General features: G+C 39.4%; 1 protein-coding gene across 5 annotated transcripts in view; it reads right to left on the reverse strand.

Moving 5' to 3' along the window:
• Scai (suppressor of cancer cell invasion) overlaps positions 1-21,269 on the reverse strand; it is a 108,917-nt gene that overhangs the window by 41,507 nt on the left and 46,141 nt on the right. For all 5 annotated transcript variants that reach the window (XM_076928696.1, XM_076928695.1, XM_034495280.2 and 2 more), the window contains 4 exons: positions 14,926-15,057; positions 7,028-7,123; positions 4,416-4,502; positions 2,590-2,688 (listed from right to left, as the gene is read on the reverse strand). In XM_076928696.1, the coding sequence (XP_076784811.1) occupies positions 2,590-2,688; positions 4,416-4,502; positions 7,028-7,123; positions 14,926-15,057 (414 nt within the window). The remainder of the gene's footprint in view (positions 1-2,589; positions 2,689-4,415; positions 4,503-7,027; positions 7,124-14,925; positions 15,058-21,269) is intronic.

The following is a 21,269-nucleotide window of genomic DNA, read 5'->3' on the forward strand; positions in this document are numbered from 1 at the left end:
TATGTTCCTTTCTCCACTACAGATCTCTACAACTGGAAGATCAAGAATCCCCCGTTCAGCTCTAAATTAGATTCCTTAATTTCTCCAACTAATTCTACCTTTTCCAACAATCTCCTCACATGGGATGACTGTCAACAGATTTTCCATGCCCTCTTTAATACTGAAGAAAGGGAACACACTTTAATAAAAGCAACTATAAAGCACTTCCTGGAATAACTTCAATGGCTGAAGACCAGAGAGAAAAGGCAATTGCCTGTGTACTGCTAAGACAGAGACTCCAATGAAACCTCAACTCAGAGAATGGTAGGAGATCATTCAGTGAATATCACCAGGCTCTGTTAGAAGGGATGAAACGGGTAGCCTAAAAGCCCACTAAACTATCTAAGAAAGCAGATGTAAAACAGAATGTAAATGGATCACTTTGAGCTTTCCTGGAATGACTGCTGAACACCTATCGGTTATAGATAGTTATAGACTTTGTTACTTGGCCCCCGACATATGTAGGATACAACAGATGGATGGATTTGCAGGACAGAACAGATCCATAACTATTAGAAATAGCCCAGAAGATATTTGACAACAGAGACAGCAAAGATCTTTTGATAAAGAAGATGGGGTGTGCTACCATGGCTGCACTATAAGCTCCAGCCACTTTCAGCTCGTCCATATACCCTGTGATTAAAAGAGAAGACATTTATAAAAGAACCAATGTTCCTACTGCAATGAATAGGTCACTGAAAAAAAAAAAAAATCAATGTCCATAACAGAAACAGGCAGGCTCCCTGAAACCCAAGTCAATCAGAGCTACAGAAGATCAGAAAACTCCTTTGAACTAAGGTCTCCAGGGAGCCTATGGTAACCTTCACCATCCGGGGCCAACTCACCAGCTTTCTGTTAAACACAGGGCTATCCTTTTGGTATTACAGAAACCCCTAGGACCTCTTGCCAGCCAAATAATGGAAGTACAGAGGGCACAGGACTGCTAATCTGGGACAGGAAATGGACTGACTTATTCTTTTACTGTTATTTCTGCATGACCCTTCCCTTAGAGGAAGGACCTCTTGAACAAGCTCTAGCAAACAAACATCATTCTCAGGAGACACTCTCCTAGGTTGCTAGTGGGAGGCCCTGCTAAGACTTTAACTATAACCTGCCCAATAAGTGAGGAGGAATACCTGCTCCTCCAATATCCAACCAATTCCCTGAAAGAGGAATGGAAAAAGTTGCTGATTCTGAAAATTCCTAAATTCTCAGTTCTTCCATTTCTCAATTTCAACTGTGAAGGCTGGGCCATTGTTAGATCCCAGTGAAATGGGGAGGCTGAAAGTCTGATATCTCTCATACCATTAACAACCAAATTCGTGATCTACATAGAGAAATAAAATCTCTCTAACAAATTTTTGACTGTACAATATGGCTAGGATGGTCCCCTCCACTTGCCCGTTCTTAGCCCTTTAATATTGTTTTTACTGGTTATCATAATCAGGCTCTGCACCCTCCAATAAGTTACTAACTTGACCACTCATCAGATAAACAATTCTAAAATCATTGCCACTAGATGACATAATAAAGACATCCTATCAAAGATTTGATAGAAAAACTTAAGCCAAGGGAGAACCTGCCTGACTCCATTTTGAAGGCAGGAGCCATTATGCTGCGCTATTAAAAATATATTTCCCTCTTTCCCAAACCTTTGTCAAGGTCTCATGTATAAGACATCTACCCCTGAATTCCACCAGACTCCATAAAGCAAGCAGTGGTGTTCAGCTGGGCATGGTGACCAAACAGCATTGTGCTTTTGTCTTTTTAGACTCTTTTGAGACAGTCTCACTTCTTAGCTCTAGCCAACCTTTAACACAGAGCTCCACCTGTTTCTGCCTCCCAAGTGTTGGAACTAAGAGTGCTTGTCATTACATCTTACAGTAGGAAACTTAAAACAGAAAATTCAAGCCGGGCGGTGGTGGCGCACGCCTTTAATCCCAGCACTTGGGCGGCAGAGGCAGGCAGATTTCTGAGTTCGAGGCCAGCCTGGTCTACAGAGTGAGTTCCAGGACAGCCAGGACTACACAGAGAAACCCTGTCTCGAAAAAAACCAAAAAAACAAACAAACAAACAAACCAAAAAAAAAAAAAAAAAAAAAAAAAAAAAAATTCAAAGAATGTTAGTAGTCTTTTCTCTCACAACTAAATGGTCTAGAGATGACAAAGATATTAGTGAAGCCTAGCTTTAAAGTCCTTTCTTCCCTATGAAAGCTGTGTAGCCTATATCTATCATATAGAAGTAACCCTCTATGATAAGATAGCTCAGTGGATAAAGGCACTAGCCTGATGGTCTGAATAGGATTCTCAGAACCTATGTGGTTGAAGTAGAGAATGACTCCTAAAAGTTGTCCTCTGACCTTTCCATGTACACAGTGACATCTGCACATGAGAGCGTGTATATACACGTGTACACACACACACACACACACACACACACACACACACACAGACAGAATAAAAGAGGAAACGTATGTTTTTTGCACCATTTCCACGTGAACTAAAATGCTGAATGTCTTGTCATCTTTCTGGAGGCAAAGCTGACACATACCTGTCCTCTTTATTGACTTGAGAGTAGTATGATCTCTGTCTGATTGCAGAGTAGAAGGAGAAAGCCTCATTCAGATAACTGGTCTCAGAAGTTCGTAAACTGTAAGAAAAAAAATGAAGTATGCTGCAAATACTTAATTTTGGGGTAATCCTCATGAACAATACTTATTCTAGACTGCCCTACTCTACACAGGGAGATAGGGATGACTGACTTAATTTTGAGTCAGCAAGGTATCAACCATTTTACCTTTCAATTGTCTGGTAGCAACAGCAGCAATAACGTTCTTCCCTGCTGTTCCAACCACAGTACTCATCACTCTCACTCTACAAGGGACAGCATTCTACTACAGTGTATCTGCTCCCAAGACTTGGCTAATCCACTGCCACTTGATCTTTGGTCCATTTCTTTAGTTTTTTTCCCCCCTCCTTACTAAACTATACTACTCCTTGGGGGATGCTAATGAGCAATGGTGTCTTTTTAACATGTCTAGTTTAATAAGAGACTTTCAAAAAATAATTTACTTTAAAAAGTTTATTTGGTGTCTTGACAAATTTTATACACACATACACCCTTCTGGTTACTCTCTCCTCTCTCATTTTTCCACTCCTATCAAATCTTGTTTCTTCCTGTCCCTTTCCCAGATTCATGACATGGTTTTGTTGTATGTCTCATTTAGTTTTACCAGGGCCACTTATGCAACCATTGGATTGGGACTATCTATGGAGCCTAGAGAGGTCAACAGCGGGTACACAACTGCAAAAACACAACCTTTCTCTGAATCTATCAGTAAAGCCCCCTGACTCCTTTTCCATCAAGGCCTGGCTGTTAAAGATCCCTTTTTAGTGGACATGTAATGCAGACATCTGTACTTGCTGAGGATTCATGATGACAATGACTGTATCTTGCCCAGAAAATGATACTTCTCAGCTCTTCTCTCTATCTGTACTTTCACAATTACTGTTCTGAGCTTGGGAGGGATGGTATACATGCCTTCTCTAGGGATGAGTACTCCAAAACTCACTTATTCTCAGCACTGTAACAAAGGATTTTTAAGATCCTGTTCTAGCAAAAAGAAGGATAAAAGAGGCATGCCCACACTGAAAAGATGATAACTTTTCTTACCTTTTGTTTGGTTTGTCTTAGTTTTTTGAGACAGGGCTTCTTTGTGTAGCCCTAACTATTCTGGAACTCACTCTGTATGTAGACCAGGCTGGCCTTGAACTCACAGAGATTCCCCCTACCTCTGCCTTCTGAGTGGTGAAATCAAAGGTTGTGTGCCACAATCAAGGACATTGTGGGTTTTTCTTTTCTTACCTTTTAAATTACAAAAGGCTAAAGTTTTTGTTATTGATGTTACTTTGTGCTGAAATTTAGCTTTGTAAAAGGAGATCTCTTCTTTCCTCACTGAAAGGTGGGACTATACAGATGTTATTATTTTAAGGATGCAAACAACTGTCAATTTACCTCACTTAACGTCTCAAACATAGCCAACTAGGATGAGTGTGCAAAGACTACTATAAACATCATATATGCTGTATGTTTCTATACACCATCAAGACTTGAGAAGTCCTAAAAATGGTAAATCTATTTAGTATTCATTGCTTATAAATAACCAAAATCAAACTCCTCAGGTCTGATGAAATGAAGTTACTGAAGAGAACAGCTGACATAAAGAATACTGCTTAAATTATATAATGTCATTTCATGATGTCATCTTGATCCATCTGGCCTAAACAAAATTCCATCTATAACTCACTGTCCTCCCTCTAACATGCTCTCTTTTAATCAAAGAAACACTTTCTTCTTTCCATATGTAATTCACTTACTAATAGTGGTAATACAGCTGCCCGATCTTGGAAGCGATTTCTCCTATTTGCCACCGCTTCAAGCCATACCGATTATCCAAGACTTGCCTGTTTACATAGGAGACAAAAAAATAGAAATAACTAAATATAAATTTCAAAAAGAACCAAATCTATAAATTCAATGATAAAATATCATCTCATTAGCAAAGATCATGAATTATAAGATTTCACTATAACCATTCAATTACATTAAAAAATGTTTCTCTTGACTGATTTGTGTCATGTCATCATGTGTGTATATATATATGTACACACACACACACACACACACACATATATGTATAATCTGTGTATTTGAGTGCATGAACATGTGATTATGTGAGTGTATGTATGTATGTATGTATGCCACAGCTCAAGTATGGCAGTCAGATGATAGCCCTGGGTGTCAGTTATTGCTTCTCACATTCTTGGTCATTACTGTGCATGCAGGTTAGTCAGGGATTCTTCTGTCTTTGCTTCCATTTTCATCATAGGATTATATGGGATTACAGTCTCACACTTGAATAACAAGTGAGATAACCATGACTCTTGATCTTATTTCTCCCTCCTAAGCACTAGAAATATAAATGTGTACCACCATACTCAGCTAAAAAATTTATTAACTTCTCACTAAAGCCGAGTGTGGTGGCACATGCCTTTAATCCTGGTATTTGGGAAGCAGAGACAGTTGGATCTCTGTTAGTTCAAGGCCAGCCTGGTCTACAGAGTGAGTTCCAGAATAGCCAGGGCTACACAGAGAAACCCTTTATCAAAAAAACCAAAAACAATGTAACACTTTCTCCCCAAACAGCATGGGTTAACTACACTCATTTCAGAATGGAACCACAGATCATCTTCACATGTGAAACAGGGAGTAGACCATTCCATACAAAACATTCATTAAAAATCAGAGAATACATTAAAAATCATAAACAGAAAACAAATAAACAAAACCAAAACCCACCAAAACCTGTTTTTATTTGGATCATGAAGATATAATACTTTATACTTGATCTTAGCCAAAAGCACTAAACAGGTTATTTTAAAAGCAACAAGACTGAGCCAACAAGATGACTAAATCTCTAGAACCTACATGGTGGAAGTAAGATCCGACTCAGCCAGTAACCTTGTGACCTACACATCTCTCTCTCTCTCTCTCTCTCTCTCTCTCTCTCTCTCTCTCTCTCTCTCTCTCTCTCTCTGTCTCTCTCTCTCTCACTCTCTCACACACACAAACTAAAGCCATTTTGAATAAAACTTCTATATTGAATAGAGGTCAAATGAAATTTAAGTCCCTAAGATCTCCCTGGTTAACTGACATCATGCTTGGCAGAGACATGTATGTGTGTGGGGAGCCGACAGAAGGTGGCTATCATCCTTGCAGCCATCTTGAGCCATACACCCTGACAAGAGACTTGTTTACAACAGCCTGCAACAGCTGAGCACACTCTGATAACATCTTGTTTTATATACCCAGGATTTTCCCTTGGGTGTGTGAGACTTAAAGGCATGACTTACAGGTGCGACTTAGAAGTGAGACATATAAAAGGCAAGAGGCAGACAGAGGAAGGTAATTTGGAAGAAAACTTGGAACTGGGAAAGAGACTAGGAAATAGAACAGGGATAAGGACTTGAAACCTATTACAGCTGGAACTAGAATTAGGACTTGAGACTTATTATAGCTGGAACGAGGATTAGGACTTTAGACTTGAGACAGTAATTTGGAACTTGGGACTGGGAACTAGGGACTTGGAGAGAAGAAGAGAGACTGAAGAATAAATGGGATTGAATCACACTCTGTCTGGTCTCCATTCTTCATGTCCGTCCTTACTCTCTCTCTCTTGCTGAACCCTGACCGGAGCAGCTTGGGGCAGTGTGGGCTCTAACAATTTAGCCCCCAAGGCTTTGGCAGTGTGGGTTCCAACATTGATAGAGTGGTCCTCGACATTTTGGCCCCCAATTGTGGGGCTGCTCAGGCCTCGACATTTTGGCGCCCAATGTTGGGCAGAGGGATCCGAGACATATGTGGATAACTGATACCCTGGTTGGCAAGTTGAGACATGAATGCTAGACAAGTTGCCCTGTCACAATTGAATAATACAACCAATGGGAACAGAATAAGTGTATCACAAAGACATGTTTCTAAGGAAGTCCCCTATCCCTAAATCCTGATTGGTGGGAAAATATAGCTGTTCCTTGGCACAGATGTTTGTGGTTTTCAAAATTAAAAGTTCTGCAACATTCCAGCACTGAATAGGGGTGGATGTGTGGTTGTGTTACAGTTCAGCTCCCAAGTCTGTTTTGTGCCCTGATCAATCAGTAGCAGCTTAAGTACAATAAACTTTTGTCATCTACATTGATCTGGTGTGTGAGTTGTACTGGAGCTAAGCAGACCACATAACAACACTCTGTAAAACTTATAACTAACACACACACACACACACACACACACACACACACACCCACCACAGTAATATGTAAACAAAAAATGTAAAGAACAAGACAAAACAGTATATTTGTTCACAGTCAGAACTACAGCTAGCATACAATTATACAGTACCCCTTTACTGCCCTTTAGCTAGGAAACTCTTTACCGATGCTGCTGCTGGAATTTCCAGAGTTTGGTGTAAACATCAAAAGTTCTTCCGAAGTAGGACTGCCACTGCTTCTGTCCATACTGAGGCAAATCTCTGAAAAGTGAAGTGGGCGTTGACTTTAAATATTCAGAAATTATATCTTGTGATGATGTAAATCATAATAATTAAAGTACTTACCTTCAGGATTTCTTTGTTAAACAAAATTCTAATTTTTGAAGGAAAAATAATTCTAGAGACCAGAACACATTTTCCCAGTGTCACACTAAATTACAGTTCATCTTAGTGTCCTTTGAACATGTCTCTCCCATCAGGAGAAATCATTTCTTCACTGGCAGGTGATATAATCACTTAGGTACTGCTATTTTCTAATATTTATCTTCAGCTAAGACTACGGCAATCTAGAAACACTGCTTTAGGGAATATAGCCATAACTAGAAGTGAGTGTGTGATTATGCTATTCTATCCCTTTCTTAGAAGAGAAATACATACCCCATGTACAGTCCTTAAGCCTGATGACCTGTGATATCTGCTTTCGATTAATGAATACTCCCTACTTACTGTATGAATATTGGGCCTATGTTAATTTGTTTAGGGCAATGCATATAATTATAAATTATTCCATCTTCCATTCACCGTCTGATCTAAAACTGACTATAACCTATAACACAGAGAAGATATACCAAATGGATTCAAAGAGCTGTAGACAGCTTACAGGTATCTCGGGAGTTAGAAATAAATCTCCATTTTGGTAAGGCATAAAAATTTGGAATTATCTGTTATAGCAGCAGTATGTTAAAAAAGGTAGTTAATAACTGGTGTTGAGTACAGGTTATTGTCATGAAAGACCCTGGCATTGGCCTCAGGTGCAGGTAACTGTTACTACAGACTGAAAATGAGGCCATTGGTGGGATGGCAAAACTGCCTGTAGAATCCAGGCAGTGTGACAAACTTGGAGGTTTACACAAAGAAGGTAAAAATGTTATTAGCCAACCCTGGGTTGTATCAGTTGGTTGTACTTTAACAAAATGCTGTAAGAAAAGGGTAACTTCTACCAATAAATAAATAGATAGATAGATTGTCTATAATCAGTTGAAATAGAGAGAATCTACAAATTCAAGGAATTTCAGGACTGAAAGATTCAATTTCAGACTTAGCTAAAAAAAGCACAGTTGAGTCAGGCATGGTGTTACATGTCTGTCATTCCAGCATGCAAAAGATCTAAGCAGGGGTATCCTGAGTTTGAGGCCATTCTAAGCTACACATAGGAAGATCTTGTCTATGTAAATAAAAACATCCCTCCTCCAACATACACACAATAAAAAAACATATCCATAAATGTTTCTGAAGATTCATCCTCATTAAAAAAAAGTATAAGAGGAAATAAACAAAACAAATCCAAACAACCTCATAGTCTCACCATTTAATGCTTTTTTAAAAAAGATATTATTTTCTTATAATATTTGTTTTGTTGCTTAAATAAAGAAGTTGAGGGCTGTTGAGTTGGCTCAGTGGTTAAAGTGTTAGCCGTCTAAGACTGAATTCAATTTCTAGAACCTGTATAAAGATGGATGGAAGAAAAGAACAGACTTCACAAGGTTGTTTTCTGACCTCCACATGCCACATGAGCTCCATGCATGTACATCCACACATATGTCATAGACATACAGGATGATGATAATGAAAAGAGTTACACTTCTATTTTCTTTGTTGTATAAAACAGTGTTTTAAAGGTGAATGTTTTGTGTCCAATCTTGGGGTTATCAGAATAAAATTAACAACTGAAATAAAAGTGATTGATTTTCTACTATCACTCAGAAAATCACTATACAAACATTTCTCATATTTACATCAATGAAAAACGTTAGCTATATATTTTTTAATATTAATTTCTTCAAAAGAATTCAGAGCATTTATCATTCCAGTCTAAAGAATCAGTCATTTTGCAGCTGGCAAGATGGATTAGCAGGTAAAGGAGCCTGTTGCCAAGGCTGATAACCTGTGTTTGATCTGCAAGATCCATATGGTAGAAGAGAACCAACTCCCAAAGGTTGGCCTTTGAGCTTTTCATAAATGACACGGTTTCTGTGCAATACCCCTTCCCCCATAAACAGAAAAAAAAAAAGATTTCTTTTTCTTTTCTCTTTTCTTTTCCTTCCTTCCTTTCTTCCTCCCTCCCTCCCTTCATTTCTTTTTTTTTTTTTTTTTTTTTTTTGGTTTTCTCGAGACAGGGTTTCTCCCTGGCTGTCCTGGAACTCACTCTGTAGTCCAGGCTGGCCTCGAACTCAGAAATCCGCCTGCCTCTGCCTCCCAAGTGCTGGGATTAAAGGCGTGCGCCACCACCGCCTGGCCTATAAAACTGTTTCTTTTGCAAAACAAGGTTAAATTTTTTTCTATATCACCTTTTCCCTAATGACATATATCCTAGAGCTAACATTTACGTCACTACAAATGCTTAGAATCTAAAATTTAAATAATGTATTTGATAGTGAGTAAAAGACAAATTCTTTTACTATTCAGCACTTGCTTCTAAATGCATCATCTGATTATTATTGCTGTTAACAGTGATAGGAAATTAATGACTCATGGAATCAAGTTAAATGTGGCTTTGTGAATTTCCCCAGAAGTTAAATGACCTTGCATTTAATTTTGCAAAGTCACTGATGATGTAAGCTCATTCTTTTTCTGATATTTTAGAGGAATGTACTGGTGTGACACTAACCTCTCTTTAAACGTTCAGTGTTGTTAGCAGGTATCTATCAGGAGAAGGCTGGGAAGAAACAGACTAAATGACTAACTTAAACATTGCAGGTGTAGTTAGTGTGAAGCTAAGTTGTCAAAACTCTACAAGTTTCAAGTTTCTATATGTAGTGTTTGAATATGCTTGGCCTAGAGAGTGGCACTATTAAGAGGTGTGGCCTGGTTGGAGGAAGTGTGTCACTGTGGGGTGGGCATTGGGACCCTCTTCCTAACCATGTGAAAGCTAGTCTTCTCCTAGCAGCCTTTAGATGAAGATATAGAACTCTCTGCTCCTCCTGCACCATGCCTGACTGGATGCCTCCATGCTCCTACCATGATGATTAACTTGATGACCAACCTCTGAACCTGTAAGCCAGCCCCAATTAAATGTTGTCCTTATAAGAGTTGCCTTGGTCATGGTATCTCTTCACAGCAATGGAAACCTAACTAAGACACTATAAATCTACTTTTTTTTTTTCTTGGTTTTTCAAGACAGGGTTTCTCTGTGTCCTGGCTGTCCTGGAACTCACTCTGTAGACCAGGCTGGCCATGAACTCAGAAATCCACCTGTCTCTGCCTCCCAAGTGCTGGGATTAAAGGCATGAGCCACCACCGCCCGGCTATAAATCTACTTAAAAATCTACTATAAAACTTAGTTGAATGAGCTATGATCACTAATGCTACTCTCCAGCCCTCCTCATACCAGTCTTATGTGGTATGACACTCTTCCTTAATTCCTGACCACTCACAACTCTTCTGGTTTTACAGTGTCTTTCACTGGCTTCTCATTTACTTTATATGCTTAGTGTCTCGTGTGTGCGTGCGTGCGTGCGTGCGTGTGTGTGTGTGTGTGTGTGTGTGTGTATGTAAAGTTGCTTGTGAATTATGGACAGTACACTAGGACTCAAATTCAACCACCTTCTAAGTCCTAATTCAATATTTTCCTTTTTCTAGTATTTAAGATAACAATGTAGGCTGGGCGGTGGTGGCTCACGCCTTTAATCCCAGCACTTGGGAGGCAGAGGCAGGTGGATTTCTGAGTTCGAGGCCAGCCTGGTCTACAGAGTGAGCTCCAGGACAGCCAAGACTACATAGAGAAACCCTGTCTCGAAAAACCAAAAAGATAACAATGTAGATTTCTTTTATCCCCTTAGTACTGAGATTAAACAAAGGCATTACACATACTAGGCAAATAATCTACCACTGATATATATCTATGACCCTAGATTTTCTTACATTAATGAGAATCATAGCATTTTGTTCTTGAAGCAGAGGGAGCTTTAAGAAGGTATTTTAAGCCAGGTCATGGTGGTGCATGCCTTTAATTCCAGCACTTGGGATGCAGAGGCCAGTGGATCTCTGAGTTCAAGTTCAGCCTGATTTCTAGAGGGCATTCCAGGGCAGCCAGGACCACACAGAAAAAAACGTTGTCTCGGAAAACAAAACAAAACAAAACAAAACAAAACAAAACAGAAGTCCTTGCTCTGTACTCAGCTGGACACATTAAGATCTAAGAAGATCTGTCTTATCCGACATTTTAGAGTTTAAAATAACTGAGTAGAACAGACCAATATGCTCTTTTGTTTAATATGACATTTAAATTGCTAGATTTTGCAGAAGCTTTGAATTTACTCAGAAGCTTCCCAAAACGGAACAAATAACAAGAGAACAACAACAACAAAAAAAAACCCAAACAAAACAAAACAAACAAACAAACAAAACCCACAGAAAACGTTTTTCATTGATATTAACTTTGGAACCCAAAACAGTAGATTTGTGTCCTGAGATCTGAGCACACAGAAGAAAAACCCCAGGGTTCTCACATAATGATTATTTCTGAGGACACACAAGAGAGGACACAATCCTCAGAGGAAATCAAACTTGCCAGCGTCCTCTAGAATCAGGAGATAATACATGTCCACTGCTTAAGCATCCAGCCGGTTGTACTTTGTTTTGCCAACTCTCAAAAAAGAATATAACAAATGACAAAAAACAAACAAACAAAAAAACCTGACAATTTTCATAATTCAGGTGCTTGGTGACAAACTGCCAAGAGCCAAATGCCTTGTATGCTGTCAGTATCTATAGAGGGGATGAGAGAAGACAAGTGATGGACCATCAAAGATGTGGACCCACAACAGCCAATACCGATTAACCAGGGAGTAGCCTAGGCCATTATGAGAACAGAAGCCTAACTGGTACAGTTTGGCCTGAGCTGTGAGCCACAAAGCCACACAGAAGGAATTCTAGAAATGAGAATTTCTAGTCTAATGTGAATTGAGATGCAAGCCAGTGTAAAACAGTCACTGAAGCCAAGGACTTGATATGAAAAGGGAAACAAATGTCTTGGTAAGTTCTACATGGATAATATGCTAAGACAGAACTACTGACACACTGGATCAAATAACACATTTATTAATGTTTCTTTTTACTTTAAAAAAAGGTAGTTGGAATATACAATTATATCTGAAGCTCACATTTTCTTTATTAGCTCATTCATTCATTCATTCATTTTTTTTCTGCCGATCTTATTGTGTGGCCCTGGCTAGCCTGGAATTTGTGGTGATCTTCCCTGCCTCTGCCTCTCAGGTGCTGAGATTACATCTTTGCCCATGCCCAGCTCTCATTAAATTTCTATGTCAGTGCTTTTCTAGACCATGAACCCAAGACATCCAATGCAATGCAGTGCCGGTCTATGCCAAATGCATACTTGACTCTGTTAAGTGGTAAGCCACATGAAATGAGAATGGAGCACAAGCATGCACAGATGTTGTTACTTCTCTAAGAACTATTAGTTTGCAGAACTGGCCTCTGGGAGAATATTAAGAAAGAGGAGCTTGGCGGTGGTGGCTCACATCTTTAATCCCAGCTCTTGGGAAGCAGACACAGGTGGATCTCTGAGATCAAGGCCAGCTTGCTCTACAGAGTGAGTTCCAGGATATCCAGGACTATACAGAAAAACTCTGTCTTGAAAATAAAAAAAAAAAAAAAAAAGAAAGAAAGAAAACAAGAAAAGAAAGTAGGGAAGGAAAGAAGAAAGAAGATAAAGGAAGAGGGAGGGGACAACTGGAACAAACTTCATTTCTCAGTCCCCCTCCCCCATCCAGTAACAAGGGCATTACAAAGATAAGCCTATAGTGAAAGTCATACAGATAATCCCTCCCTTTGTAAGCATTAGGAGTACATTTGTTTCATTTCTATAATTATGTTTACTTTGGTAGAGAGTCACAGCCCCATCCTCTCCAAGGCTTGTTTTAACTTTATGTGTTTACTCCTCTAGAGTGATACAGCTAGGGATGCAGAGGTCTCTGCTTTTCCAAGATAACACTATCACTTAGAGACACAACTGCTTCTCAAACCTAGGTCTAAAACTGCTGCCTGGAATAATTCCACCAAGCATTACATTCTACTTTCAGTTTTTTTAGTTGCCATGGCAACCAGAAACTGGCGAGCACTTGAGATTTTGATCATTTTCTGAATGTATTCAAATCTTTTAAAAAACATTATTCTCACTTCATGACTACTGTAACTAAACATTAGCACTATCATAAGCAAATCACCATTCACTTTACCAGTTTCTTACTCTCTGGAGTGTTTTCTTACACAGAGTGGAAAGAAGAGCTAATTACTATGCATATATTTCAAACATGAAATTTCTATCCAGAAAAACATTCTGTTAAGATAATTACAGCTGGAGAAACAAAAGGCTCTGACATCTCAAATAAACATCCCAATACATGATAGAAAGACAGAACTCCTTAAGGCTTACCATACAGGCCTCAAATACAATGAAAAGCCTTGAAGCCTCTCATGCACTGACAAGTATTCTGCTTCTAAAGGATTAAAAACTCCCATAACAGAGAGTACCAGGGAATTTCTGTATCTGTATTCTGAGTTCAGGTCATGTGAGTATATTTGTTTTGTTTTCAAAGAAGAACATACTTGGGCTGGAAAGATGGGTCAGCATTTAAGATCATAAAGTGCTCTTGTAGAGGACATGACCTCATTTCCTAGCACCCATACTGGGTGGCTCATACCTGCCTATAGTTCCAGATCTAGGGGAATCCTGTATTTCTAGGACATCTGAACTTGCATTCACAAACCCACACATATATACAGAATTTAAATAATAAAATATTTAAAAATCTTTAATGTGAATCTAAAACCATACTGCAGCTGGGGTACAGCAAATAACCACTCTGCACAGAGGACTGGGTTGCATTTCTAGCACTGTGCCATCCTCACACCCCTCCCCTCAGAGAAACACAAAAACTCTCTTCACCAACTGAGGAGAGAAAACACAAAGTCACCTAGTAAAGATGAGCAACATGAGACCAGTGTTAGGAGTTGACACAACTGCACCTAGATGCCACTTGCCTCTTCCCCTAGCTGAGTACCGGTTCTGACTACCAGTGGATTTCATGTGCTCTGTGAGCACTGTGATTTTGTTTTCCATTTAAACCAATACAAATATAGAAGGAAGGAGACAGTCAAAAAACTCCCTAATGACAGCAAGATGCCTCAGTGGATAAAAGTACTTGCCACACAAACCTGGCAAGCTGAGTTTGATCCCCAGAACCTACATAACACATGGCAGCTCACAACCATGAGTCAACTTTACTTCCAGAGGATCTAACGCCCTCTTCTGGTGGCACCAGACATGAAAATGATTCATAGACAAACATGCAGACAAAGTACCCATACACATTAAAATGATGACGATGATATAAAAAACGACAGTTTCTACGTACAGATATGGAATAATAAGCAACCGTTAAATAATAAAACCATTTTCATTTCTGTCAAAGAAAAAGCCTGCAGTCACTTCTTTATGTTTGTTCTTTTGTCTTGTTTTTGAGGTAGGGTCTTACTTTTAACCCAGGCTGACATGATCATTCTGTAGCTCTGACTTACTGTGATTCTCATAGTTTAGCCTCCCCAATACTGAAATTAGAGGTATGAGCTCACCCAGCAACAATTATTTCCCATCCATCCATCCATCCATCCATCCATCCATCCATCCATCTCTATCTATACACATACATACATGTGTATATAAAATATTTATGTGTTATATATGATTCTATGTATAACTTTCAGAAACCTACCAAAACTCAGACAGGGCAAATACAGAACTAGAGAAAAGTTTAACTACTAACCTTAAACCATTGAACAGTTGCTTAGATTTATCCAAAAGATAACAGAAATCTGTAACTGTCTTCCTCTCTCCCTGTGGGATGTCATCTTCAGCACCTCCAGAGGACATGGTTTCTTTAAGAGTAAATTCAGTCCTGTAAAAAAAATATATACTCATTTACTCAGTTGATAGAGGGCGAAGGCAGATCTTAGTTACAGTATCTGATGGCATTTTTCCCCAAGGCAAATATAGAATTCTTTTGATTACCCAAATAATCAAAATGTGAAGGACAGAGTTGGAAAATAAATGATCTCACACTTATAATGGTAAGAATTGATGGAAATATATCCAAAGCCATTTTTAACATTCTTTCATCTAAAAACTGTAATTTGAACTCCTATCCTATTGCAGGCATATAGTTTGATTAATAATCTGAAACACTGACCCTTTACCTGTTTGCCTATTTGATTCTGTAAATTCATCCTAGAAAACGATCCTTCACATCTTCTCCATACTTAATTATTATAAAAATTAAAAAAACCCCAAACAATCTAATGAGTCCAAAGAGTAAACCAGGGAAGTATTTCACAGAATACAAATCCCTGCATTTACCCTACGGCTGACCTGTATTTCCATTAAGGTGAAGGTATACACTGAGGCAATATCCCAGCAGGTAAAGTGCCTGCCACAAAAGCAGGACCTGAGCATGATACCAGTACCCACACAAAAAGCTGGGTATGGTAGCACATACTTATAATCCCAGAGATGAGGATTAAGAGGCAGGCAACCCCTAGGATGGCTGGCCAGCCAGTCTAGCTGAGTTAGCTAGCGAGTGACCCTATTTAAAAAAATCAAGGTGGACAGCAACCAATAAATGACGCTCATCATCATACAATATGTTTCAGCACACAAACACACACACACACACACACAACACACACACTACACCCTAAAAAAGGTAAGGTACCGAGTATAAAAAAAGACAAAAAAATTTTCTCACACATAGGGGCATATACTAAAACTAGAGAGAGAGACAGAAATACAGAGACAGAGAGCTGTTGAAGTAAAACTTACGAAGTAGAGAAATGGCTTCTCTTTCCTAGAGACTTCAGTCTACAGTCACTAAGTGGATATCCAGGCCTGCATGCATGTGCAGTGTAAAAAGAGGCAGCTTGTAGGGGATGCCAGAACAGAGTATGCATGAGTGAGGACAACTTTGAGGGGCGGGGGAAAGCCTCAGCTTTTTGGAGAATTGCAACTGGCCAATTAAAGCACCGAGGCCTAGAAAGTACATGATGATCTGGAAAATCTTATGCAAAAATGCTCAAAAAAGTATAAACACACCTAGAGGACAGCTATCCAGCCTGAAGGAAAAATTCTATTGTCAAAATGGAATAATTTCAGCATCAAAACTAGGATAACGATGATTCTAATGCAAATGAAACAGGAGCTGTTGCTGGGCCTGGCCTTGCATGCCACTGGTCCCAGCCCTTGGGAGGCAGAGGCAAAGGTGGATCTATGAATCTGAGGCCAACTTGGTCTAGAAAGCAAGTACTAGGACAGCCAGGACTGCACAGAGAAACCTGTTTCAAAAAACCATAGAAGAGAAAGAGATGTGAAGCTGTGAAACAACACAAGATTATATGGAAGACTCACAGTGGCTTTACCATAAAACACACATTAATTTCAAAGGGAAAAGTAACCCCATAGTAGTAAAATCTGGAAAGAAATTTAATGATAAAATCTATGAAACAGGACATAATAATAAAAACTGCTATATGAGAAAGGAGGGTGAGTCTTTTTGAGTTTGAAGACAGCTCAGTCTACACAGTGAGTTCCAGACCAGTCAGGGGTACACAGTAAGAGCCTATTTATAGTGACGATTCTAATATTTTGGTTTAAAAACAGCAACACAGATATATTATAAGAATATGTTCTCTCTCTCTCTCTTGTTTTCTTCTTTTTGAGACAGGGTTTCTCTGTGTAGCCCAGGCTGTCCTGGAACTCACTCTGTAGACCAGGCTGACTGTGAACTCAGAAATCCACCTGCCTCTGCCTCCCAAGTGCTGGGATTAAAGGCGTGTGCCACCACTACCTTGCTTCATTTTAATCCCAGATTTAAGATATGGTGCTGCTTTAGATTGTCCATAGCAGCTGACTATGATTTGCCTCATGCTTTCGAAGAGGTATGATTTTGCCAGCTGCACATAGTTTCTGATACTGTGTGACATTTGGAATTCTGGGAACTTTTTAAAGGGTATATAAATGCTAGGGCCCAGAGAGGTGGAGTGGGTTATTGGTTGAGTATGTTAAGAAGTCATACACAAAGAAGAAACAAGAAGAACTTAGATATCCTGATGTCGAAGATCAAATTTGCCCCAAGGAAATCAATGTGCCTAATCAGCAGGAAGTAGTTTAATGATGTCACTCATTTTCCTACCCCTGACTTTATTCAGGGATCTCTTTCCTTTCCCCTCTATCCTTTTTTCCCTCTTATCTAGTGTTAGGGAGTTGAAAGGGTGGAAGAAAGAAGAACCCAAAAAGTAGCAAAGACGAGCTATACCTATCTCAAAAAAAAAAAAAAAAAAAAAAAAAAAGGAAAAGCTAAATAAATAATTCACAGACAAAAACAAAAAAAGGAGGGGAAGGAAATACATAAATAAGGATAAAATTTACAATAGTCTGAACTGATTGTTCGGCTAGTTTGGGAATTTTTGGAACAGAATCTTAATTCAAGCCTCAGGCAGGCCTCAAACTCATTATCTTCCTGTCTCTCTCAGCCACAGAAGGACTGGGATGACAGGCATGCAGCATCACACCCAGCCTGGGCTGACCAACAATGCAAAGTACAGTTTTGGATGTAGACAAACTGATGCTTAGGGAGAGATGTTCCACCATGAAATACATATTACAAATTACACTGGAGAAGAACAGCAAAGAGCAACTAAAGAAAGGACTGGGAGATAGAATAAGAATAAACCAAACACAAAACTCACAATATCTTAAGATACAAGCTGTTTCTTTGAAGAGAATAATGAAATTCTCATATAAATGAGCAAGGAAAAAGTAAAATAAAAAATGAAGACTGGGGATGTAGCTCAGTTACTCATGAACTACAGCAAGATGGCTGGCTCATCAGATAAAGGCACTTGACACCAAGCATGATGATCCAGTTCCATTGCCAGGCACACATAGTAGAATCTATTCCCACAAATTGTCCTGAGACTGTTACATATGCTCTAAATGCTTTTATTAAAAAAATTAAAATTTTTATTTGTTTATTTTATTAAAACTTTTATTTATTTTTGTGAATTTCATATCATGCCCCCCAATCCCACTCATCTCCCCGTCCCTTTATATCTGCCTTTCACCCTTGCAACCTCCCCCTACTGAAATAAAACAAAAAATAAAATTAAAACATATTAAAAAAAACCCCAACCAACCAACCAAAATAGTCAACTCGCTGTGGAAGCTTCAGGGTGTCACACAGTACCCGTTTGCCCTAACAGCTTTACTTGTAAATGTTCATTGCAAGAAATCCTTGGTTTAGTTCTAGACCTCTGGCTTTTGCTACATTACCAATACTGGATCCTCATCAGGACTCATTTCAGATATCCTGCTGTTGCTCTGTCATGTCTTTGGATAGCTACAGGATCAGCCCTTTCATGTTCTAGCAGTTCTCAGATGGGTTGGTGTTGGAATAGATAACTCAGAGCCCTGAATCTGGGCTTGGGTGGAAGCTGAATTGGTCAGCCCACCAGCCCTCCTACATTGCCCAGGTGAGGGAGGGCCAGGGCCAGTTCTACTGTGCTGTCCAGGCAAAGTGTGGCCTGCTTTCCTGAGTCCTGCATCGGGCAAAGGATGGCGCCAGCTCTCCTACTCTCAAGCCTAGGGGCCAGCTCACAGGCCTGCCTCGGGGTGAGTGGGTTATTAATTTTTGAAATTAAAATATGATTACATCATTTCTCCTCTCCCCTTTCCTCCTTCCAGTTTGCCTAAAAAGAGAAAGGTGGGGCATGGCAGCATTTGTCTGGAGCTCAGCGTTATGAGGGTATGCAGGATCAGGGTGCTCACTGGCAAGTCAGTCTAGGTGAAATAGTAAAACTCTAGGTTCAGAGAAACTGAAAGAGTTAAAAAATCTTAAACTTTCCACAGATGGAGTCAAGAGTGCAGATCAGCTTGTTCTGCGCTCTGGGTCCTAGGAAACTAGCTATCCACAAGACAAAATAAATAAGAGTTCAGAGCTGAGAGTTCAGGTCAGCGTGCCCATGCACCCTGGATACCAGGAACAGAACTGATCACAAGATAGGGTTTCGTGCCCGTGCACCCTGGATACCAGAAACAGAACTAACCACAAGACAAATTAGATAAGGTTTGATTCTATGAGATATTTCCTCATGACTGTTTCTTGAACCTGTCACGGAAGCTGAACAATGGACAGGTGCTTTCCATAGACACTTAATCATGATTTCCCCCCTCGTCTCCCTGGGTTGCGGTTCTTCCTTTAAAAGGTCTACCTCTTCTCTAAGTGGGGGTTGTACTTCATTGCTTGCCTCTGCGTAGGACAGGCTAGAAGTGCGACCTCAACATGTTGAAATCAAATATACCTCTTGTTAATTGCATCAAGTTCGGTATCTTGCAGTTATTGGGGTGGCCGTGAATTCCCATGGGTTGAGAGGGAGTTTCTCCCTTCCTGTCGGGCCTTACAAAACCTGTCTCAAAAAGTAAGCTGGAGAGGGCTGGACAAATAGCTCAGTGACGAAAAGTATGTACAGTTCTTGCAGCGGACCTGAGTTTAGTTCCTAGTACCTTTGTTGGGGTGACTTACAACCCCTGAAATGCCAGTTCCAGAGAGAGTTAATACCACTGGTCTCTGATAGCTCACATGTAAATGTCTCCTGCCCAACACAAGCACCTACATGTAATTTAAAAATAAGTCTTTTTGTTTTGAGACAGGGTCTTTCTATGTAGCTCTGGGTGTCCTGAAACACTATGTAAAGCAGGCTGACCTTGAACTCACAGATTCACCTGCCTCTGATTCCTGAGTGCTGGGATTAAAGATGTGTGTCACTACATGGAGCTAAACTAAACTAAGGATTTATTTATCTAATTTTTTAAAAGTAAGGTGGAGAGCAAAAAAGGAAAATTACCCAAGAATGGGCAAGTGGGTGTAGGCATGCATGCATGCATACATATTCACCACAACCCATCCCCAACGGTAATAAAGGACTATGCCAATCAATCTGAGTATGTGAAACAGACAAACACTGAGAAAAATACTTTTTATTAAACTTAGTACAAAAAGAGCTAGCAAAATTTCATAAACCCGTTAAAGGATGACAGCCTAATTAAAATCTTACCCATGATGAAACCTTAAGACCCAGATGGCTTCATCACCAAATTATACAAAAAACATAATAAAAAGGGAAACAAACAAAAACCTGGCTGTCATAGAGAAACACTAACCTCACAGAATATGGAAGGAGGAATACTTCCTCAACTTATTTCATGATGCCATCATAACTTTGATAGTGAAATCAAATGAGGACATCATAAGAGAAGAAAATTACAGGCTTTTCTTAGTGATGAATACATTAATCCAGTGTTACAAATTCAATTCAGAAACACATGAAAAGGACATATCAAAACTGGGCTTATGTTAGGAATGTAAAGATCTATTATTTGAAAACCAATTACTATAATCACTTATCACAAAACTATAAAGGAGAAACATCTTATGTTGGCTGCTCAACAGACACACAGCATGTATGAGGTAAATTTAAAATAAACTCACAGAAAAAGGAAAACCCTGGGAAATTATGGACACAGTAGGTAATTTCTTATAATTATAAAGAGTGCCCTAAAAGATAGGGCTGTGGCTCAGGCATTAACATGGTTGTCTAGCATACATGAAGCCTGGGTTTCATTCTTAGTACTATGGAAACTAAAGCAAGATGATGTTTGCCTGGAATTTTAAGGTCATCCATAGTTTGAGGTCAGCTTAAACACATAAGGTCCCATCTCAGAGAAAATGAAGCAAAGCACTCACAAAGGACTCATAAAGTTTTTTTATATATAAAAAAACTATAGAAAATCCATACTTTCCAGTAAAATGCTATTATCACTGCAATGAGATTGTGGATGTTGTTACCACAAACATCCCTGATACAATTCTATTTTTGTTTTCTGAGTCAGGACTCATTATGTGATCTCCCGCCACAGCCTCTTAAGTGATGGGATCCAGCTGTGCACCACTATGACTATAAAGAAGTTCTTGCCAGGCATTTGTGGTGCATGCCTTTAATCCCAGCACTCTGCAGGCACAGGCAGGCAGATCACTGTGAGTTTGAGGCCAGCCTGGTCTAC

Source organism: Arvicanthis niloticus, chromosome 2, assembly GCF_011762505.2.
Source record: "Arvicanthis niloticus isolate mArvNil1 chromosome 2, mArvNil1.pat.X, whole genome shotgun sequence".
NCBI lineage: Eukaryota > Metazoa > Chordata > Mammalia > Rodentia > Muridae > Arvicanthis > Arvicanthis niloticus.